The sequence below is a fragment of the Pavona decussata genome, unplaced genomic scaffold (assembly GCF_977016875.1).
Source record: "Pavona decussata unplaced genomic scaffold, jaPavDecu1.1 SCAFFOLD_270, whole genome shotgun sequence".
NCBI classification, from domain to species: domain Eukaryota; kingdom Metazoa; phylum Cnidaria; class Anthozoa; order Scleractinia; family Agariciidae; genus Pavona; species Pavona decussata.
The window spans coordinates 1032162-1056602 of NW_028145672.1; the positions used below are offsets into that span (position 1 = coordinate 1032162).

Consider the following 24441-nt stretch of genomic DNA (forward strand, 5'->3'; position numbering starts at 1 on the left):
TTTTGTTAGTCTATTGCAAGTTCGATAGCTTTATCATCAGCGAATAAATATTAAGTATTCCCTTTTTTGTTTAGCTTGGCTTTTTTATATTCAGCATATTGAAGGACGTACGCGTTCAGTCTCTTCCTTGTTCAGTCCCAGTTCTCTGCCTTTTCTGAGCTGAGCGAGCGAACTGAGCTCCACTGTGACGTCACTTGTGTGTTAGCGACCACTCCGCTTTGCTCCGTTCCTTGACAACAAGAGCTCAGTGAAATGAATTCAAAAGCAAGTATCGCTTACTAAAATCCCATCTTATCAACATGGGATAATGTACACAGCACTATGGTCTCTATGGCTTCCACTTTGACTTCGTTGGAGCGCTGTAGTTTTTTGAGTTGACAGGGAGAACGAGTAACGCACGCCGAAAAAGGACGCCATTTTGAAGCGCCGAGCTCGGTTACAAGAAAAAAGGAAGATGAGTCACGCAGAACCGGGGTAGGTTTCTTTAAGTTGATATTTTCTGGAAATCGTTGATCTTGTTAGTTAGATTTTTGATTGTACGTAAAGTGCCGGCTTTCACTCAAATTATTCCTATAATTTCGCGTCGATCTTTGGCTAAAGTGTTATTAACCTCATGATCATGGAGCATGCAATTCGCAGCTTGAAAACGGCGTACACTTGGCTTTGAAGCCATGTTTAGATTAAGTGACAAGAGTGAACGAAAATCATTGATCGCAAAAGGTTGAAGCAGGCGTGTAATGCTGTGTATGTTGAGCAGTTTCTTGAACCTTCGATCGAATGGTTGATCGCGATCGCCCGGCTGAGCGGTTGTAATGGATCTTTCATGTACGCTACAATCGGCAATTTCCACCATTTTTTTCACCTATATATTCATTTTAACAAGAATGGCTTGGCAATGATATATTTTAAGTCGAATTTTTTCAGTTTCTTTGTGTTTGCGCAAGTTTTTTCGCCTTTAAAATTCGCGGCATTGATCTTCAGCTGGCGGCAAACCGATGATTTTAATAGGTTGATCGTTTCTTTGCACAATGTAATAAAACGTCTCAATCATCCAGTTTGGTGTCAATTTGCAATCACTACCAACTTTTCGTATCATTGCATATTTATAGGCAAAGATATCAATTCAATTTTATCCATACATTTTTTTAATTGCAGCTACTTATCGCCTTGGGGCAAAACAATTTCTGGGGCATTGTTATGAAAAATGATTTAAGTGACCTCAGTTCAGGCGTATTAAGAACAAGTTTTCTTGATTAATCTGGAATTTCTTAAACTTTTTACGATGCTAACTTTAATTTAATTTCTGCCACAATACGAATTTCCTGCTTCTAAGCTGGTTATAGGTACTGGAATAACACTACTTAATTAATTGATTCTCAAGGGGGATTTGTGATTGCAGCTGTTTTTTTTTAGAATTGTCTAGTATTCAGATAAACAAATCATTATCAAGAAAACAAGGTCAATGGATTTGAAAACAAATTCCAATGTTTGCAATCACCCTACATAGTAAATGTTTTACAGAAATCAAATCAATAGAATCAGTGAAATAAATGAAATAATTCATATTTCTGTTAATTATTTTCACATCAGAATGAAAGAACAATGAATTGATCCTTTGTTTTGTTTGTAATCTTTTCACAATGGGTTTGGTTCTTTGTATTCATTTTATTCCTTTTATTTGCAGAATTTACTAACTGTATTGCAAGTATAAACCCTTGAAAACAATCCTGAAATCTGATGTTTAAATGTCATGGCATGCAAATTCATTTGTCAATAAAACTGTTTTCCTTTTTTTCAGAGACTTTGACAATCATTTATATATTTTTTTGAGTATCCATGGTCCATTGAAATGGTACTTACCAAAAGAGCATATCTTGCCGTGATTGATATTATCACAGTGTATTAATTAATAAATTGGTTTTATTTGGCATTTATAAACAAGGAAATAAAGGAGTTCTGAGCTTTAGATCCCATATGTTTGCACTTTGTATATTATTGACCTGGCTAATAAATTTGTTGAATAAAAAAATATATATAAAATTACTTTTCTTCATGCTAAAAATATCCAGAAAAAATATATCCCCCCCCCCCAAAAAAAAAAAAGTATTAAGAACCAAATGTTTTTAAGTCACCATCAGCAATCAGGGTGAAAACGTTAAAAATGTTTGGTTCTTAATCTTTACTTTTTAGCCTTGTAAAATAGTATTTTTAAATCTCAAGCGATTTATTATGGACAAAAAATATGTTTTATGGTTGAAAGAGATGAGAAACTATGTATTACTGAATAATTATTGCTGTATGTTTATTTCCCAGGCCTTTAGCTTCTTACAACAGCTTGCAGGACAAGCATCTTGCTGGATATTTTTCCAACTCTCGCATGAAGAGGCATCTAAAAAGATCAGGATTGGTAAGGATTGTGAAAACATTACAAATTATAACGTAAAGTTCATAAAGTGAACAGGAATTGTTGATGGAAAAAAAAAAGAAAAAAATGGGAATTTTTAGTGGATTCCACGGGGTGGCTCTTCCATCCACAGTTTCAAGGTCGAATTAGAATTTAGAAATGTTGGTTTTTGTGGAGGGAGGAAAACCGGAGTACCCGGAGAAAAACCCTCGGAGCAGGGACGAGAACCAACAACAAACTCAACTCACATGTGACTCCGAGACCGGGAATCAAACCCGGGCCACATTTGTGGGAGGCGAGTGCTCTCACCACTGCGCCATCCCTGCTCCCTTAATGAGTTGATGATAAGAAGCTTCACCTGTCAAAGTATTTAGCGTTGCTGTTCGAACAATGCATTTATAGCTAACTATAATGGTAGAAAATTTGAAAAGATTTTAATAAATAATTAGTAAGAAGTTGCATACACAAAAAAAGTCAAAAAAAAATTAATATCCCAATTTTTTTATCGGCCCTAATACAATTAAAGGACTGAAAATTCCAGAGAGGTGGTGGGTCTTCAAAGACCAAAAAAAATAAAGCAAAGTATGAACTTCAAGCTAAATTGCAAGTTCTACAGGGAAAGGGAGCAGTCCACTGTTGGGGAGGGCGGGGGTGAGGATACATTGTATTTTGTGTGATTATTAGATACACCTTGCTGATGATAAAAAGGTACTGTTTTTTGATAAGCTAACCTTTTTTACTCTAAAATGGAATATGGAAAATGTTGTGTTTTATATTACATATTTTTACACAATCATGTTATTTTTTGTGTTAACAGGTCACTAAAAAGGGTGCAATTATTGATGAAAAGACATACAGGCTTAACATGGCCAAAAAAGAGCACAGAAAACATGTTCGAGATCTTTTAGCGACTGCGATTGTACACAAGACATTAGATATCGAGGTACGATTTGTATTCTGTTCTTGATGATTTTATGTTGAAATTTGAAGATTGATACGATGCATTCTTGCTTTGGTTGTGAATTATACATGTACAGCTGTAGTGGTAGATTACATGTTCGTGAGGAGGAGAGGGGGCTAGTAAAGGGTCACTTGGCCTGATCCATTTTGTTCAAAGAATTTTCCTACAGTACAGTGGAGACCTTACACAGTGTATTTCTTACATAATTTATAATAAATGTGATTAAGGACGGTGTCTACTAATACCGAAGTATTTTTGTGCGGTTTATGACTATGCAGGAAAAGCAGATCTTAGCAAGGGCTATTGGAATCCAAAAAGAAAATTGGGGGTAACCACGCATTTTTCAGAGATAATTAAACATTAATATCTCAAAAAAACGCCAAAATATAAAGCAATGTATGGGATTTTTTCCTAAATTGAAGCTTAATTATCTCTGAAAAATGCATGGCTACCCCCAATTTTTTTTTGAGATACCAAAAGCATTTGGTAAGTTCTTCTTTCTCCGTATAGTTTTAAACCACGCAAAAATATTCCTGTATTAGTAGGCACCACCCATAGGAAACACGAGTATCTCGCGATGTGCAGAACGTATGCGCAGTAACAATAGTAGGCACCGTCCTTAAATGTTTTACAGAGAGTACGGCAGTATGAGATAAGAAAAAGGCTTGATGAAGCTTACAAAGTGGAACTGGTCAGAAGAGTCAAGGTACATGCATGTAAATACTAGAAAAATTAAAATATTGTGACTCATGTTTTTTTGTGGTGGTGTGCCTCAGGAGGGGGTTGGGGGTGTTTCATTCAAGGGCCGGGTTTATATTGTTTTGCAAAAATGTCAAGTTGTTCTTTTTGAAGTTTTTATATACATTGAATCTACATGTTACTGTAAATCAAGATACCTTCCTACAGTAGCTCTGTTGATCAAATACTTTCAAAATTTTACTTTCTTACTAAAACAGCCTTTACAGTAGTTTCTTGATACGGTTAATATGTAAGTGGTGATCAAGATCTTCTTCATCTTAAAAGTTAATACTTCTACCAAACTTTGCTTCATGTTAATTCTTTTCTGTCTTAATCTTGTTCTTTGGATCTTTCTTTCTGAGTGTTGACCTTCTCTATCATTCCTTTAGACAGAGGAACTTGTACCAAAGGTGAGACCTTGTCTTTCCAGCAGAACTTTGCATGATGGCTGTCTAGAGCCAATTCTTTGATGTTGTGGTTATTGCTGTGGCATTGAACCTTCTGTTGATCTTTCCTCTGGTTCTAATGAACTGTGGCAATTATAATTATGACCAATATATGGTGTTTCTTGATGAGGTTACACGTGTAATTTAGTGTGCTATTTTAATTTCCTGTTGTGCTAACCACAGTGCAACTATGAAATGAATTTCTTGTCGGGATCATTGTAAGTTTGGTTGTGATGTTTTTAATTTTTTATTTGTTGGTGCTATTGAGGTCAGAATAAGTTGTTAAGTCAGTTGACCTTGTGGAGTTGCTTGACAAATTTTCAGTTTTAAAAATGTGCCTGTTAAGGCTGCATGGACACAAAAATGTGCAGTGTAATCATAAAATGCTTGGTGTTTGTTGCCTGAGATTTTTTGTATAAGCTTAGTAAAAATATGCAATAATGAATATTGACGGACAATCAAATACTCTAAAAACTGTTATGACAGTCAAGAACTCATACTGTAGTGCAGATCTAGAGTATACATATAGTTGAGCTCTTGACAAAGTTTTATATTTTTTTGTCCTTTTTGTAAGTGTTAATATCTTTTGGAAACTCTGTTAGTAATGACTTTCGATCAGTTTCAATCAATTAGCCCATTTTAAATTATGGCCACAGTAACTTACCGGTAAAGAGATTTTTCTTTAGACATTTATTACATTTTTCAGTCATTTGAATGAATACGTTGTGGATCAAATTTTTTTTCAAACCAGTTTGATTTTATTTCCCTTTGGCTCAGATTATGGTAATGAAACTGCTCAAAGGGAAAATAATAATTAATTATTGTAAACTGGTTTTAAAATTTTTAAACCAAAAAAAATATTAAACTGCAATATATACTTAATCTCTGCATGACCATTTGTTTGGTTCTCATTAATTATAGGAAGGGAGAAATAGGAAAGGAGATGAAGATATTCTTCCCCTTCTCTCTCCCAGAGAGAGAACAGCTCATCTGCGTAAATCACAGCAAAGTAAACAGAGGGAAAGACCATCCACGGCACCAGCAGCAATTGTTGACAACAGCGCAGAAGAAGAAGGTCCGTTGAGACCATCTGAGATTTACTATGATGATGAATCACAGAAGATATACTACAGGGTAATTATTAGAATTAAGTATGTGGACAGAAAATTAGAGTTCCTTCAATCTGTCTGTACATGTAGCTGCTATGCAGTTGCTTACATATATAACATTTAGCTCCGTTGGTAATTATAATAGGCAATAAAATTATCTCATATAAAGCAAGGATCAAGAAAGCTGTTATACTGATTAAATGGGTTTTTGTGAAGGTGAAGGTCGAAGAGGGGAACTTACTACAACAGACTACAGTAGGTGAAATTGTCATTCACACTGTAGGCAATTCATTTTTTTTTTTTTTTTCGATTTCCATACGAGAACAACATGAAGATTTAAAATTAAAATAATTCTGCCATATACACTTTAACAGAGACAGACATTTACATTAGTTGTCAACTGTACAGTTGTTTTAATAATTTTGTTTGTTCACCCACAGGCAATTGATTCTCACTTCAATTTATAAAATAATGGCTTTTGTGTAATGTTATTAATATTAAATGTTAATTCTTGGTGTGCTTTTTATTAAGGTTGATTCAAACTCTAGCCCAGCGCAGATGAATGGCTATCTTAAAGATGAAACAGAAGAGCTTGGACCCTCCCCCTACACCAGAGCCTACCCTGCTACTTATCCTGCCCCTGCACCTCCCCCCTCAGGCACGCCTCGGCGAAGTAGGACAGCTGGTACTCCAAGACGAGGGATAAAGCTTCAAAGGGTATGTCAGGAATGTTTATGAATGTTGTTGTCCAAATTAACACCCAGGACCAGTTGCATAGTAGTACAGTACTGGCTACAGGAATAGCGGAGCCTTCAGGGTGTACATATGCATAAAATGTGTGCAGTATGACGCATTTATGTGCGAAATATGCATTGTAATGCACAAGTAAAAATTTGTACAAGCTATTACACACACCTTGAATTATACGTAGTCTATGTGTAATTTGACCAGAGAGAAATCACCTCGTCCAATTACACACGTTTTGCATGTACAGTGTATTCTTCACTTAGCAATGTGCATGAATGTAACAAAAGCTTGAATGTCATCGGCACTATAATATTATAATTTAATTTTAGTTGTTATTTCTGACATTTATGATAATATGAGCTAACCTCGAAAGATCCTTTGAAAGATCGTCAAGCAAATATCTTTCAAGATCTGCAGAATGATCTTCTGGGATTTTGAGCAAGTTCCATTGGAGTTTTCACTCTTTTAAAGACTCTGCTCAATCTTGCAACGATCCGTGAAGTCCTTGCAAAGATTCTGCAAGATTCTAGTGTGGATCTTGAAGGATCTTTTGAGGCCCTGTTGGATCCTGCTGAGAATATGTAAAGTGATAGGGAACTGACCTTACCGTATTATTGTTTTGTTGTAGTTTCACTATTTGGCAAGAACGGAGCCAGCTGTCGCTCGCAGAGTACAGGTAAGTTTTTGTCTGTAAATAAACAAATTTAAGTGTACGTTTTGCATAAAGAATTTTACATTAACTGTCAAAATTCTTGCACGCTGATTGGCTCACAGCCTTGTCTATAAAAGTAAAGACAATAAAAATGACGTCAGATGTAACGCGCGTTTTCTCAACAGAAAATAAGCCAATCCCGCTTGTACTTTTTCCATGTTGTTGTCAGTAAGAAACAAATCAACAGCAGTTTCAAATTCAAGTATATATTAAATTTTATTCATTATAACTGTTAAAGTAGAGTCGCAGATACAGTATTCTGTTTTTATAGTCATTCACCATCTTACACACTAGCAGCTGTCAGACATATTTGGAAGTTAGAAAAATATTTGGTTTTGTCCTAATACCCTTCATGTGGAAATTTTTTTGGTTAAGATTCCCCATCCTTTCTCTTCTTTTCCATCAGCTGCAGTCGATGGCCGAAGTAACAATGAAGTTTCTAGGTCCTAGCCTTGTTCTTACCAACAGTATGTTTCCAGAAGACCGGTTATCAGAAGTAATGGTTTTACAACAGCACTGCGGAGGAAGCACGCTTTGTGTATTCAGAGAACTTCTGCCACCAAACAGTAAGACACTGCATTATCAAAACTGATATTCAACTTTTCAGAAGCAATGGGTTTTACAGCAGCACTGCATCGTAATGTTTCGAGCGTTAGCCCTTTCGCTCCGACGATTAGGGCTAACGCTCGCACTCGAATGTCTTTACAGTGGCGAAGTTACCTTGGGCGCAATCTATTGAGCCAAAATTTCCTATTAGGATTTCAGCAAACAGCGTATAGAAAGAATTCTAAAGAGGTGAAGGGTGAGGAAACACACCACATTAATATTATTTTATAAACAACGTTCGCCGGTCACCGCTGGAGTAGGCACTGCGCCGAATTGCTCGAATGTAAAGAAATAAAAACTCCAATGAAACAGAAAATTTCCGGGAAAAAGGACAACCTCTAGTCTGAAATGTCAGGGGGAGGAGACGGCTGACATTTCAGACTAGACAACCTCCAGAAGTTGACCAAACTTTTCGAAAATTGCCGTTCCATTTGATTCTGTGCCCGCGTAATTTAAGTAAATTTTTGAATGGATCACGTCGCTTATGAATTGTCTTGATAAAACCAACATTCCTTTCTGTTCCCATCAACACAGCACAACAGTTTCTTTTATGGAAACTAACCCCCTTATCAAATATACTTATGTAGGCCTTCACGGTTGATGTACTGGCACAGTACAAAAGTTTCATCTTTTTTTGTTTCTTTATAGCAATCTTCACGTTCATTTCCCGGCGTCACCGAGGTGCTCCATTTGGTTTAACGTTTTATATCGATGGCATGCAGGATATTCGGCTAAGTTCTTGCTGTGAGTACAAACACAAGCCGAGCCATATATTAGGCGGGAAGAATGGCCATTTTCAGTTTGTCGTTGTCGAGGGCGCTGCGCCGTGCTACAGATGCCAAGTAGCATCATCTCACAAAGGTCGCAAAAACAAACATAAAACAACTCAGGGAGATGATGAGGACGACAGATCTAAAACATTCCTGACAGAGGCAAGTTAACACTTTTTACTTCAAAGCTATCGGACTTTCAAAGCTGAAAAACAGCTACCCTGCGCGCAAACCCCTAGACCTGAGTTGCAGTTAGGGATTGTTCCTGCCACAGAAACTAATTTTCTCTCCTTGTACTTTTATCAAATGCGCGTAGGTATTTTTGTTTCCATGGACTAAATAGTTTTTATATCAGTTTTTGTAAATAGTTGTTTTTACCAATTTTATATAGTTAATATATATATGTAGTTGTTGGGAAACGCACTCTATAAGATGAACAACCGACAGACAACGTTTTCGGACGAACAACATTTTAATTCGTCTCAGAAGTGTAGAAACGTGACAGGTAAGATTTTGGACGCCCATGTATAAGAAGCCGTATGATGGACAAACCTGCGGACAAAATCCAACAACTTTTACCTCTAAAATCGTGTTTATACACAAACACGACGGGTTTGACCAAAAAAAAGTTTTTTCCGCCTGCTTCTGCCTTCTTTACAGTTTTCAAACGGGCTATTTGTGTATCACTTTCACAAAAAAGGAGAGAAAACTCAAAATGCGTACCCAGTGCAATAGTGTTACAAATACAGTTTCTTCCTTGCCTCTCTTGTAGTTCAGTATTTAATTGATCTAGTTTTCTGTTTTTTAGGCTGGGAATGAGCGAGACCAGGAGGAAGGAGAAGAAGAAGGTGGTGAAATGTTTGATGTCATAATAACAAAAATAAAACCACCCGAGGATGAAAATGCAGATGGAGAAAAAGGTAAAAAATGAGAAGATTATAGTACGAATTGAGAAGAAAGGGAAAAAATGAACCCTTTGTGTCTCTGCAGACTGGACAAATTGTTATAGACAACTGTTTTGTTGTTGATCATAAAATTGTCGATAACAAAAAATAGCGAGCTTTAGCAATGACGACGGGGACGGCAATAAGAACGTGAAAAAACAACAACTCTGCACGTGCATTGCACTTTTTGGTACATATCGTTGCCGTCACTGCACGACTTGGACGTGAAATTTCCTGATGTTGATTCAGTAAAACCTCAGGTTCACTCTTGCGACATAACGACATAAGAAGGACGTTATGTCGTTATGTTAGCAGTGTGAATGTTGTAGGTTAAAATGAATCCCAGGTTAAAATGATTTCAACCTAGGTTGATTTGTATTTTCCTTTGTTTCAGATGTAAATTACCCAACCTTAACAAAGGAAAATAGAAATCAACCTAGGTTGAAATCATTTAACCTGGGATTCATTTTAACCTACAACATGAACATGTAAACATAATGACATATTGGCAACATAACGACATCGACATAAGGAAAAAACTGATCTTTTCTTTATGTCGTTATGTCGCAAGTGTGAACCAGGCTTTAAGCTGTCGATTGAAAATAGTCGTCGATATACTAATTTGCCTCGTCTGTGTATGCCCTAAAGCTCCCTAGTACGGTGTATCAACCCTAGTTATCGGTAACAAACTGCAAAAAAAAAATAGTTTTCGACAACAAATCAGTTTTCCTTTTCAAATAGGAAAACTACTTTTATTTAGTTAGATCGATAACAAGCGCGTCAGTTTTGTTGTCGAGACAGTTTGTAACTCATTTTGCCCAGTCTGTGAGACAGTTGTCGACAACTATACGCCAACTTCAGCGTTCGTTGTCAGCGGTTTGACATACGTAGGAGCGCTAGTTACGAAAGTCGTGCAAACAACAAATTTGTGGATTATTTCGGCCTTTAGTGTGTCGAAAATCTTATTTAAGTTGTCGAATACGTGTAGTTGTCGACAACTTTTTCTCTAGTCTGTCGAGGCCGTTAGAGTATGGATAAGTCTGTTCTTTGCACGGTACATTAGTTTTATTGGCAAGCCCGACAGCACGTTAGCTGTAGTATGTAACAGCTAGTTTACAAGTCTTGGCACATTCTACTAGGCCATGACGTGTACTTGAATTAAAGCGACTACGGTAAGATGCTGTTACTTGGGGCATCGAGCACCAAGCGAAATTGCACGCGTAGAACTCCCTTTTTGAAACTTATATCGCCACGCAAATTTTGCATAAAAAGGACACAAGTTAGTCGACTAGTTTTTTTTTATCCTTGCGAGATCATTGCAGCATGTAACGTGCTCTGCAAATTCCCTGGTGTGACAACATCTTAAGAGTTTTAAATAAGTATCCGTGTATGTGTGAAGGTAGGGTGGAAGAAAATAGTAAGGGGTCTATGTTTCGCAATTGTTCTTGAAAAAAAAATTGAATATAAAATCATAACTACATTGTATAACTGAATGCTAAATGCATGTGAATACTTTATTAAATGCAGATTCACGGACTTTCCGAGTAAAAGCCTATCCCACCAGTGCTGGTTTTAAAATCGTATCTCGTAAGTGGAAGCAGAGTCTAAATACTAGCTTGAAACTACATGTAAATTTTACTCAAAAAATAAACTTGTTTCCAAGTTACCACTATAAAAGAAATAGATGGCTCAGATTTAAAATGAATAAACTATCAAAGCATGTAAACGCTAACCCTATCACTCAAATTAATTGTAACAATTGTAAAATTTTATAGAAACCTGCACAGTTGTCTCTGGGCTGGTCACACACGCTTTGCTCCAAACTCTTACCCAGAGTTCTCTGGCTCTTTAGCCAGCGGTTGGTCGCCAGGCAACCAACCGCTGGCCAAAGAACCTCAGGACTCTGGGTACGAGATTGGCCTTCCCCAGGTTAACAGTCTGTGATTGGTTGGTCTCAGCCAATAGAAGTTGGCATTCGTTAATAACTGTTACAAAAGTTATCGGTATTGTGACTTGTGGTATATCACTACCTGAAACTCGTACTGCTAACATTGAAAGTAAATTTAAAAAGTTATGATAAAATGCTCTTCAATTACCACTGACAATATAATGGTTACAAAACAGGCTAAATATTAAATAACAATAACCATTATAACCAGCTTGAATCAAAGTAGCACGATCATCACAACTGTCATTTATAACCATGAATAACATAAACACAAAGTAGCAGTTAACGGTTGGTAACATTCGAGAGATTTAGCATCGCGTTTCCATGAAACGGCAAACGTCACCTTGCCGTTTCACGTTTCACGTAAAATAGCGTGAACCTTTTGACTTTAGCTAATTTTGCGAGTTTCAATGAAGCTGATTTGCGACGCACTGTGGTGAGTTCATGAAGAAAAGTGCGGTAAGGAGTGAGTTATGAAGGATTTTTAAACCTGAAACTTAATGTGCCCTAGTACGACTTGCCAGAAAAATTATTGGGTACTTGTTTTCGACAATTAACTACTTATATGTATAAGAAAAGAAAGGAAGAAATACTTACGTAGTTCTCACGTAGACGGCAAACGCGAAATAGCCTGTTTTCACGAAGAAACGGTAACCGGCAAACGCGAAAATTGGTGGGAAAATCGTGGTCACGTGGTCATTTTTGCCGTTCGCGTTTCACGTATACGCCATGCTAAATCTCTCTATTCTCGGAGATCCACGGCCAGATAGTGGTTGGGGGGGTGGGGTGGGTGGAGGAGGTCGAAGCGTGTGGAAAACATATCGGCGAAGAAAAGTTGGGAAGAAAAATTTACTTTTGTTCGCCATTTCTTCCCGCCCGTTTCAAATTTTTTTTCCTCGTCCTCTACTATCTGGTCTAGGTTTCCGCGGATAAGTTGCTAACAGATCGATAAACTTGATTAACATAACACTTAGTATTACTTGATTAATCCGTCACTAACCTAAACACTAACCTTACTATTGCGCGGTCTTATACAAGTTACACGTTCCGTTTCGAACGGCAATGAAACATACATGTACTTAAAAAGTGCATTAGTTAAACGTTGTGTTATTGAGTGCTGCAGAACGTTGTAAGATCAGTGTTTAATGTGAGTTATTTGTTCACAGAGGGTGGTGAAATGGTGGACAGTAGTACCCAGACTCCCCGGGATGAGGACAGCGCTAAACCGGAAGAGGAAGTGATAATTGAAGACGCAGAGACCACTGGAGCAGCGCCAAATATCATGGAGCAAGACAGCAAAGAAGGTAACTTAGTACTACTGTACTGTTTTTTGTTGCATTTAACGAATCGATGGGAGTTTTCTTTGGCCAATACTCTTATAGACCATAAAATATTCAGTTTCACTGCCAAGTTTTGAACACTACATGTCGTTATTTTATGGTCTATAAGAGAATTGGCCATAGAAAACTGCCGTCGATTTGTTTTTAACAATAACATGGAAAATGTACGAGCGGAATTGGCTGTAGTTTCCGTTGAGAAAGCGCGCGCGTTACATCTGACGTCATTTTTTGTCTGTAGACAATAGCTAGGAGCCAATCAGCGCGCGGGAATTTTGACAGTTATAATGTAAAACTAAGGGTGGATAGGTACAGACATGTTCTCATTTGTTGTTACTGAAACATGACATGATTGGAGAGGTTGTGGTGTGGGTATCACGTTGAATATCTTATGTGAAGGTACTGGTTCCAGGTTTAGCCTCTTCCGCCTTGTTGTTTCTTTAGTAAAGAAACTTACGTTGTCCCACTTTACCCAGTTGTATGAAACTATTCTCAAGTTCAAATTTGAGTGAGTTTGTTGGCGGTTGTTTTTGGAAGGCTTGAGTGAATGATTTGATTCTTAACAGGTGAAGATGGTGCTGAGGTAGAAGAGCCAGCAGCCGACAAATACGATGATGATGAATTTGAAGAAAGCCCTGAGAAGGAGAAAGACAGCGAGAATGAAGTAAAAGAGGAAACTGATAAAGAAGACGATGGAGCTACTAGAAACAACGAGGACTACAATGAAGACTTTGAGTCTGACGAAGAGAAAGAAAAAGAGAAACCGGATGATGAGAAGTCCGACAAGGGGTCTGATAAGGAGTCCGACAAGGAGTCTGATAAGGAGTCCGATAAGGAGTCCGACGTGGAGTCTGATAAGGAGTCTGATAAGGAAAGTGACAAAGAAGATGATGAAGATGACATCCAGGATGAAACTGAGGAGAAAGAAAAACCGTCATTGGAGGAAAGTGGGAAGCAAGAAGAAGCTGATGAAGTTGAGGATGAGACAGATGAGAGGACAGAGGACGTGAGTGTTAAATTAACGTCAACAAATAGCCGCGCGAAAGTAATCAAATAGGCCATTTCCGTGTTACTATGAAAGTAAGGCTAAATGCAAATTTTTATCATGAAAATTTTAGTTTTCATTCCTATGCAAACAAAACTAATTTTCATACAAAAAGCTTTGCACTTAGCGTCGCTTTCATATTGAGGTTCACAGCAACTCGGAAATGGCTTAATGTCACCTCAGTATTTGAACTCGAAATTCCAAAGTGTCACGAAATAATGTTTATATGCTATTTGTAGAATTAGGAAGTAATGTTTAAAACGCTTTCCACCTTGTCCAGAAAATTTGACTATTTTCCATAAACAAACAAACCGGCAATAGAATACGTCAGGTGACTGTAAATAGTGTTAACCTTAACAACATTGTAAATGATAAAAGAATGATGTAACCATGATCGTGAATGTATTTTATCTAACAGTTAAGTACACAGTTTGTTAAAAATAACTTTGAAAACGACATCAATTTAGTTTATTAAAAACACTTAAAACTATGGCTTAAAACATTAATAAATCTCTTAAATAAAAAAAAAAATAATAATTGTAAAATAAAATGAAATAACCGTAACTGTTTAAAGTGTCTAAGAAGCGAAAATCGTTTTTGTGTAGTTATAAAATTTGCACTTTGAATTATATGATTCCAAAGTTTTAAAGTGCTGGGGGTAAGAATTGCGGATTTTACGAACGCTCGAAGTTAGGCTATTTTGCTCTTAAAAATGGTCAGAGGACTGGGTCGAGTTCTATGCTGAATTCCAAGTTGTGACGTTACGTTGGTGCCAAAAGTTTGTTTACTCTCATTCCGTTCTTGCCGCCAAAGGGGATTGTAGAAAGGGAAAAGTATGTCTACCGATTCTGAAATGAGCGTTTTGGCCGCGCGATTCGAATACCATTTTTGAGGGCAAAATAGCCCAACTTTGAGCACTCACAAAATCGGCAATTTTTACCCCAGCAATCTCAAACTTTGAAAATCGCGTGTTTGAAAGGGTAAATTTTATAACTACCTAAAAACAATTTTCGCTTCATAGGCACTTTAAACGATAACATTGTTTGCGTAACCTTAAAAAAAATAAATTAAAAATAAAATTAAAAAAAATAAAAATATATAATCGCTTTCAATTAATTTTCCATTTGCTGCTGCATAAGAAGAGTTTTAGCGTGCTCTTTATTAAGTTGATAGGAAACTGACAAAGGAAGGCCAGTATTTTAATAACTTGTGTAGTGCACAGCTGTTAAATAACCAAGAGCGTAACAATAAACAAATAAACAATAATGTAATGCATTAATAAGCGAATAAACGAGCCATAATCAGTCTTAAGATAAACACAACAACTAATGAATAATTCACAATAACTATTTTGCGTTACTGGAAAATTATAACGTTAAATGACGGAAATTTTCAAAATAAACCAGACGCATCTTGTGTTTTGCAGTTGAGTGTGTGTGCGTGCGTGCTTTGCTCATTAAGACAAAGTGCAAACTGCACGTACAAAAACTTTGCACGGACGCGGCAACCTTGCTTTGCCGAGAAAAGTTCAACTTTCTTGTGAATTCATATGCCACCCATGTGATTTTTTACTCCACCCTTCGATACCACAGTTTGGAAAAAGCAAATAGTTTGAGATGTTCCATTAATCGTTCGTTAAGGTGGTGGACCTTAGGTCGACATTTTTAGCGTAACATGTTTGCATTACAACACAACCCAACGACGTGCGGGCAATTTTACGTTTTGGCTCCGAAAACGAATCAGGCGTTTGCCGTCCGTCCATGCTAAATTAGGGAGCTTAAGCAACAACGACGGCGACGGCAACGACAACGCCGCAAAACAATAGGTTTAATGAGCAAAAACAATCGCTCTGCACGTGCGTTTTACATTTTGGTACATTTCTTTTCTCTGCAAAACAACAACGTGAAATGACCACATTTAAGGTTTTGTGGAGAGCGTGAACGCACGACGGTAAATTTTTCATTTTCTTTCTTAACTTGTACGCCACTCCTACAAGTTTGGTTCCTGGGTAGTTCGCCGTTTCTGTAGAGGTTGAGCGAGTTGAAATAATGGCGAAGTAGCGCAAATGAAATGAAGTTATATTTTCAGGTGACGTTTTTGTTGGCGTTGCCGTCGTCGCTGCTTTAGCTCCCTAGTAAGCAGCGACGACGGCAGGCCAACGAAAACGTCACCTGAAAATAAGAATTGATTTTATTTGTGCTACTCGCAATTATTTCAACTCGTTCAACTTGCACAAAAACAGCGAACTATCCAGGAACCACATCGGTAGGAGTGGCGTTCAAGTTAAGAAGTTAAAACGCGTTTTCAATTTTATCCACCACAGAACGATTTTCAAACGCACCCTTTTTGGTGGTCAAAAGCGCCGTTTTAGTGTAGATGGAAGGCCAAGGGAAATTTCAAATTTATGCGGAAGGTGTGGACGGGGCCTTAATACAGTAACAGAACGGGTGAGGACGGCGTTCAAGTTCAGGCAGAGAATGAAAAATTCACCGTCTTGTGCTCACGTTCTCCACAAAACCTTAACTTTAGTCATTTGACGTTGTTGTTTTGCCGAGAGACGGAGAACAAATGTACCAAAATTTATAACGCACGTGCGGGGCCTTTGTTTTTCTCATGAAATCCTATTGTTTTTTGACGTCCTTATTGTCGTCGTCTCAGTAGGTTCTTAAACTCCCTAATGTAAACAAACGGAACGGAGGAAGCCACTGAGCTATTTTTGGCAAATAATTCGTCTTCCTTTTTCTATTTTTTGTATTACAAAGTTTGATTGAAGTGTTCAATTATGGTTTAGTTTCGGATTCGCAAAGTAACCAAAACTAGGCCATTAAATTTGGGATTAGATTGATGTAAACTTGTCTTACAACTTGCCAGCTCAGAAATGAGTCACTTAGGCCCGGTTCATACGTCGAACTTTACATGAGCCGAACCTAATCATTTGGTTCGGCGCATGTAAAGATCGACGTATGAATCAGTTAGGATCGACAGATTTGTATTTGGGTCGACCCGCCGTTCTATTCGACTGCGCCAGTCGAATAGAACGGCAAAAGTTCGACTTCGATTCAGACGTCGAACTTTACATGTGCCGAACCAAATGCATACGTTATGTATAAATTATATAAATTATATCTATCCCAGAGGTCTGCGCGTTCCATCGACTTGGCATGCGCAAAGGACTTAATTTTGAACAAGATGTGGGAAAAGAGGAATGTGCTTGTTCTCCTTGTTTCGAAAAAACTAAATATACTTGTCTGAGATGCGAAAGAGTAAAAAAAAATCTAGTCTTGATGTGCACACGCACTTCAAACCGACAGAAACTTTCCAATACAGGCTATATCAAAGGCGAAGCCTCAAGACTTCTCAGAACAAAATCTTCAAAAAAAAAACATTTTAAGAAAACATTACTCTATTTAAACAGAGATTACGCTACAGAGGTTACCTCGATAACCTTGTAGATAAAACTCTTTCAGAAGTCAAATTCCGCGAAAGAATGTCGGCACTACAAAACAAACAAAAAACGCGCAATAACATTTTGCGGTTTGTTACGGAATATCGCCCTTCTGTGCCTAACCTAAAACAATTCAGATGAGTAAATGGCACTTGATAGAAAATCAGCCTCTGCTAAGAGGGATCTTCAAAGACCCTTCGTACAGTAAAGGGAGATCTTTTAAAGACGTACACGTAAGAGCAAATTAGCTTTGAAGGTTATATTCTTCCTATCCCGACCAATATGAGCCGTGTTTGGCCTGTCTTGATTATTTTTCCAAACAAGCTCTTCCATGTCAGAATTCATCTTTCCCGCCATTTTGAATCTTGTTGAGTAAAAACAACAGCTGCTGACCACAAAAATCTATTTTCTCACGTTAGCTTCAATTAAGTTCGACTTCAGTTAGGTTCGACGTCTGAATCAACTGCCGAACTTAATTATTTGGGTCGACCTTAATAGGTATTAGGTTCGGCTCATGTAAAGTTCGACGTATGAACCGGGCCTTAATCTCCTTCGTTACTCGGGTCTTCGCGCGTTGCTTCTTGGGGAAGTCATTAATAGACCATTTCCGAGTTTGTTTGAACCTCATTATGAAAGTGAGGTTAAGTGCAAAGCTCCTATTGTGAAATTAGTTCATTCACGCGTAAAAAACTTAATTTTCATATGAAAAGTTTTGCACTTAGTCTCGCTTTCATATTGAGGTTCAAAGCAACTCGGAAATGGCCAATTGCAATAGAGGAGACTTAGCCACGTGGTTATGACATTGAGGTAACTAAACACTAGTTGATTGTTCTTCATAGAATGCTGAAAGACCAGCGAGTGCAGCCAGTTCGGAAGGGAGGAAAAATGTCTCATTTGATGAAGACGTCACCGTTATTGAAGAGGAACAGAAAGCAGATGAAGTGGAGGAACCAGAGCAGACAGAAGAGGTACTGTGGTCTGTATGTAATCATAACCGGGGGGGAGGGGAGGGCGAGGCTACTCACCTAATATAGGTAGTTACTGTCCCTGGGGGTGTCGTTTTTTACCTGTGGTCTGTTTTACCTTCTGTTAACACACCAATCTCTTTAATATCCTGTTCAAATCAAAGAGAGAGAAAGAACGAGGCGTAAAGCAAAGTGTATTATTCTATTATACTTTTTACAATAACTGTACTGCCAAAATTCCCACGCGCTGTTGTCTAAAAGAATACAGACAATAAAAATGATGTCAGTTCTAACGCACGCCCTTTATCAATCCCGCTCACACTTTTTACATGTCATTATAAAACACAAATCTTCAACAGATTTCTGTGGTCTAAACTCTTATAGACCACAAAATGACGCCATAAAATGTTCAAAACTTGGCAGTGGAACCACGAGCCGCACTTAAATTTTGAACATTTTATGACGTAATAGTGTGTTTTAACGCCCAACGCCTGGGCCCAGCGATCAGTGCTCAGTGCTGGGTGTTGTTGAGCTACAGTATTGGACACGTTTGCGCGCTTCGTAAAGTGCCGTGTTGAAGACGAAGAAGGATGAAACGTTTCTTGTCTTTCAGACACCAGATGTCCCAGAAGAAGACACTGGACAGGCGGAAGATGTTCCTGACGAGACTGATCAGGGTGAAATGACGAAAGCGGAGGATGAGGAACACAAGGAAACAAGAGATACTGATGACAATGTGAGGTCTCCTGAGCTAAGCGACACCAGTAGCAGTAGCAGCAGCAGCAGTAGCAGTGACAGCGAGGATGAAGAGAAAAGAGGTGTGAAAGCAAACGATTTCACCAGTTGGAAAATGTTCTCTGTTCATACATGTATTGCTTGTCAAATACATTAATAATTCATGAAGAGAAAACAAAGGAAATTACTACCGCGAAGGAGGTTGGAAATGTGATCTTAATTATCGTAAAATTTGGTGAACTTTTGTTTTTGAATTTCTCCAAGAATTAGCAATAATTTTGTAACTCACTTTTAATGCGTTTGGAAATCGGTTGAAATACTTTACGCTTTACCTCGTGTTTGATAGATCACTTCACAACTCGGCATTTTTCGAGCAAGGTCAACAAACGTTTTTGACCATTTTCCGAACGTCTGCGAAGGTGGCCGATTGTCTCCGATCGATACTTAACTTTTTGATCATTTGCCGGATAATAACGAAGATTACCGGACGCTTCCGATTGTTTCATAATCGCTTTTAACGACCCTTTTTTATCGTTTCTTGTACGAATGTAAATACTGCTGAGAACTTCAGATTATTTCACGACTAACACCAATGCATTTATTTTTAGATCGCAAATCCAAGAAGAAGAAAAAGAAGAGCAAAAGCAGACCCGGACAAGACCCCGGGAGTGACCCGGACCTAGTCTCTTCCGGCCAACTTCCAGAACAGGCTCTGAAAGCTGTTGGAGTGAAGCCTGGGGCCAAGCATCAGGGCTCGGTCCAGACCCTTTTGGAGGGAAAAGAAGATATTGAGTTAGTTGGAGTAGAGCTGACCAAAGATCAGGTAAATGTGGTACACTGGGACCGACTGAATATAGTCTGTTCAGAGTATGATCAATCTTAACTTATGATTAATGACCATACTTCCAAATCTAAATCTAAATCTAAATCAATATTGTGCATCAGTAAGATCTCTCTAACGGGATATGTGCGCCCGAGGATGCGGTCAGCGGATATTCAGTCATAGTAGTGGCTTTGGCTTATTAATTCACTAATGTTTAGGTCCCTTATAAGGGAGGACAGTATTCAACACCAGTCTTCGTGAAAAACGAAACTATGAACATCATACCGAGACACGCAAGCTAGCTAAAGAGCGGAAGAAACACAGGAGCGAATGACAACTCATGGGCATGTTCGTCTAGGTCACGTCAGTGTAGATCAAGTGCTGGACAATATGGCCAAGAGAGAAGATGCATAAACAATAGACGTTATTCGCTTCGTTGTTTTGTGGCTCCATTTACAGATCATGTGACGATACTCTAAGGAGTGGTCTCTGTTAGAATTGGTCATATTCATTGGCATGCATTGGAAGACAGAATAAGGTTTATTAATCGTTTTTAAATTCATGTTTTTCTTTTTGTGACTTATAGTTTGAGGAAGTTGCCAGAATTATCGATTCTCGAGAAGAGCTCGGATCCCTGATTCTCAGAAACGCTGCAGCCGACGACAGAACGCTGGAGATTCTGAAGGAGCCTCTAAAGAACTCACACAATTTAAAGGTAAGAAAGATGGAACATTCCCATGGACCAACCAAGCAACACTGTCCAAAGGATGGGGAAACAAATCATGTAAAAGTGACGATGCGGATGTATTGAGTTCACTCACAGAGCGCTTTGATTTCAACTCAACTCTCGGTGTTTAGAAATCGGGTGAAACACTCTTCCTCGTGTTTAACATATTGCGTACAGGATGCTTGTTTGAGGAAATACGGTATTTATGAGGGCTCGCTAAATTGTGTTGTGTTCACTGAAGACTTAGTCTTGACATATTTATTTTGTTTCGTTTTAGATGCTGAATCTGAGTGTAAATTGCATCGGACTGGAAGGCGCTAAACACCTGGCTGAAGTGATCAGGGAAAACACGTCGCTTAAGATGCTCCTGTGAGTAAATGAATATAGTAAAATGTTATGAAATTTTAAAATCTTGCGCGCAACGCGGTAAGCGATTTCTTATTGTAGAAAGTTCCGTTCCACTGTCTTGCAGACAAATAAAACTTTTGGAGACACTTGTTTAGTTCCTACAGTGTCATTTCTTCGATTTTTCTGTGAAACTCGTCTTGTTGTTGAAACCATGGTGAAAAATATTAGATGTTTCCTTGTTACGTTTTCATTGTAATTTTAGTGCTAGGCAGTTTTCGTAAACAATTCAAGGGATTGTATTTTCATTTTTCTCCTTAGAATATGAGGTTGAAAAGATTAAATAACTTACCATTTAATGCCGTCAAACCAAACTTTGTTGCCATTTATGTATTTTTTTTTTTTTAACAGCCGCCTCGTTTATCGAAATAATTTCCTCTTAAGTAACCGTGGCGAAACGGGAAGCCATGTTGTTTCTCTTCGGCTGCTCGGAGGTACATAGTACTTGGCTAATCACCTCCGAGCTAGCCAATCAGCGCCCGCGAAAAGTACTATTCACTTGTGTGGTATATACTAATAGGGGGTAATGCAATAACAATGGCTGGTGTCTGTCGCACTTGAGACTTTCTTATGTTGACAAATATGACTATAGTAGAACACTCATCATTTGTGCTCTAACGTCGTTGTTGTTGACTAAATGTGTGTTTGTTTATTCTCTTTCAGAATACACGGGAATTCTTTGACTGACGAAGGTGTAGGAAGAATCATTGACGCCATATTGAAGACTACAGGCGCATCAATAATGAACTTGGACATAGGAGATTGTGGTTTGACCAACAATGGCGCTGAACACATCGCCAGACTGATCGAGAATAACAACACTGTCAGTATACTGACAATTGGTGGTAATACAATTGAGCTTGAGGGTTGGGAGAGCATTAGCAAAGCTCTTAAAACCAACAGCACTCTGGAGAGCCTATCACTTGATTATAACAAGATCGGTGACGAAGAAGCAGTCGTTATCGCTGAAGGGCTTCAAGGTTGCAAGAACCTCCGCGCCATTGATTTAGAAGGTAATAGAATTGGTGACAAAGGAGGAAGGAGGCTGCTTGAAGCTGTTAAACGTAATAAGTCAATTGTTGACTGCACGCTCATGCCTGTGAATCACATATCAAAGGAGATCGTAGATGATTTGAAGGCGTTCCTAGATCTAAGAGCGAATGGGATTGAACCGGAAGATGATGATACCGGGGAAGCTGAGGCGGAAGAAAACCTAGAGCAGCCACAGGAGAACCAAGACAATCCACAGAAGCCACAGGGAGACCAGGACATTAGTGAAGCAGACGTGGAAACCGGAGGTGGCGGTACAGAAGCACCCCAAAATAACGCGGTTGTTGAAGATACCCCAACCGAGGAGGGTGATGGAGACAGACAGGAAGGAGGAGGGGAAAGGGAGGAACAAAGAGAGGCTGACGATGAACAGCAAGAGAGGAAGGATGTGCTTGCTGACTCAGGCGGAGCACAAGAGACGGAAGAGGAGAGTAATGAAGTGGAAGGAGGAGACCAGCGGGAGGAACAAGCTGCCTCTGCTGAAGAGGATGGAGGAAATCCATCAGGTGAAGAACACATTGAGGAACAGCCGGAATCAAAAGGTCCTGATGACGTGAGGCAGCCAGCGGATGAAGGCTTTCCCGACCCTCCAACAGCAGATGCAGACCCCTCCAAGCAGCAAGAATCTGTTTCAGATGAAGGTGGACAGAATGAGAGCGAGACTGAGAAGGATGAAAACGAGGAGAAGGAAAGAGATCCTCCTGAGAATGAACTACAAGGATCAGAGGAGCCTGAAGAGAACTCTGGACAGAAGCCTTCTGGGGAGAAGCTTTTAGAGGAAGTACCTTCTGAGGAGGGACCTCCAGAACAGGGTCCCTCTGAGGATGGGCCTTCTGAGCAGGGTCCCTCTGAAAATGGGCCTTCTGAGCCAGGTCCTTCAGTCCAGGATACCACCAAGGAGGACCCCTCAAGGGAAGAGAATAAGGACCAAGATTCCGATGTGGTGGCGGGTGCTGAGGAGGCATCTAAGGAAGAGTCTACTACAAAAGTGGAAACACAGAGCAAGCGACAAGAAGACTTGGATTAAGAAACTGAAGAGGAGCAAGTGGCTAAGGTGGATTCTGTTTGGTGATTCTCCTTGGAGGGACCCTTTTGGCAGAAATCTGTTTGCCTCCAGAATAGGCATCCTTCCCCACTTCAAGGGGCTTTCTTTCCTACGGAGAACTGAAGGCCTCCCCCCCACCCCCCTCATGCAGAAGGTGCCCTCCTTGTGAGAGGGCCAAACAGAATACATCTGATGCCACTTCAATTGATGATGCTATATTTTATTTTGCTTATAAAGAGAGTTAGATTATGACCTTGACATCTCGAATATCGTAGGCACCATTTATGTTTACATTTTCGAAAGCAGTCGTTTTGTCTACCTTTGAGACTAGCAACTCAGTCCGGGAGTAGAAGAGTGAATTCATTCATTATTTATTTACCACCATAATGTGTAGTTTGCGTGTTGTGTGACACTTTTTAAATAACCTGTCGTGACATACTCGGAGCTTTGTGTTACGTGACGAGTCTAGGATGTGTTCAAAACGAACGCTTTATTGCTTAACTGACCAAGTCAGTTTGATGTGAGATATACTTATGTTTTGTTCTGTTTTGTTTGGTTTTTTTTTCTTCGTAAAGCGTTTAGTTTGTGTACTAGACAATTTCAAGAAAGCATGCGTAGATTTTAACTATAATGAACCGTGTACCGCATATGTACTGTAGAATGAATACTTCTGCTACTAGTATGAGTTCACCATCTTCTTTTCCGTGCGATTCCAAGTCCCGATGATTTCCCAGCGGTAAAAGAAAACTCCACGAGCTCTTCTAACCAATCGAGGATTTTAATTATCATTTGAGAATTGCTTGAAGTCGAGAAGTTAGGTTTTTTGCGGACTACCTTCAGTCATTGTGAAGTGTAAAAATATCTTAATGAATTATGAATTACGGTGTAAATATTGTTATTTATGAAAGTAACAGGATGTGGACTCGAGTGCCTTGGTGCTCCAATAAAATTAATGAGCTTGTTTAACACTGCTTCATAGGTGATTCATTAACACATTGGTGTCTCTGGGTGGCAAACGACAACCCCCTCCCCCCAGGATTTAAGTATAGGCGCGTTCGGGAGGTCAGAAGTTCGAGGTCACGCTGGTCTCAGCATTGTCCTATTGTTTGCTTAGACGTGAAAGTTTAAGGCAAGGTACTGGCGCAGAAAATCTGGATAACCATGCATGCGGTGGGCTAGCATCCCATCCAGGGGAGGGTAGTGATACTCTTAGTTGCTTCAATAGCTGGGTTGAGCTCTTCTAGTATGGACTACCTGTGCCCGCCATTCGACTTATCTTACCTAAAAGTAAAACACGATAAATCCCCAACCGGCCTTTTCTTAGGGAGTTAAGGTGTTAAACTGGGGATATTATAGTGTCGCGTCATCCAAGGAACTTGCAGAACGGCGATATTCCTAGAATTAACTATACGGGGGTAAATTAACCGTCCCAAATACCGAAGGGAACGAAATTTTGGGAAGTTCTGACTTCCGATTTTT

At 38.9% G+C, this 24441-nt stretch overlaps 1 protein-coding gene across 4 annotated transcripts; it reads left to right on the plus strand.

Moving 5' to 3' along the window:
* The first annotated feature begins 186 nt into the window (after positions 1–186).
* Positions 187–23928, plus strand: LOC146455778 (uncharacterized). 4 transcript variants are annotated; one of them, XM_085093846.1, is made up of 19 exons: positions 187–474; positions 2314–2407; positions 3222–3347; positions 4000–4071; positions 5471–5683; positions 6190–6375; positions 7034–7081; positions 7524–7683; positions 8372–8655; positions 9302–9413; positions 12552–12689; positions 13289–13728; positions 18052–18180; positions 18791–19046; positions 19521–19735; positions 20322–20450; positions 20740–20831; positions 21531–22759; positions 22790–23928. In XM_085093846.1, exons 1-19 carry the CDS (start codon positions 455–457, stop codon positions 22942–22944), a joined length of 4098 nt encoding a protein of 1365 aa, XP_084949972.1. In that variant the 5' UTR covers positions 187–454; the 3' UTR covers positions 22945–23928. The 4 variants fall into 4 exon arrangements, with proteins under 4 accessions (XP_084949972.1, XP_084949971.1, XP_084949973.1 ...); XM_085093845.1 differs by having other exon boundaries at positions 21531–23928; XM_085093847.1 differs by having other exon boundaries at positions 18791–18995; positions 21531–23928.
* Positions 23929–24441: the final 513 nt, after the last annotated feature.

What these genes read in the sequence shown, in the direction of transcription:
- LOC146455778 (XM_085093845.1), top strand. Translation starts at nt 455, where the DNA reads ATGAGTCACGCAGAACCGGG. An exon ending in ATGAGTCACGCAGAACCGGG is followed by an intron (nt 475 to 2,313) that starts GTAGGTTTCTTT and finishes TTTATTTCCCAG; the next exon opens with GCCTTTAGCTTCTTACAACA. An exon ending in CAGATGAGAGGACAGAGGAC is followed by an intron (nt 13,729 to 18,051) that starts GTGAGTGTTAAA and finishes TGTTCTTCATAG; the next exon opens with AATGCTGAAAGACCAGCGAG.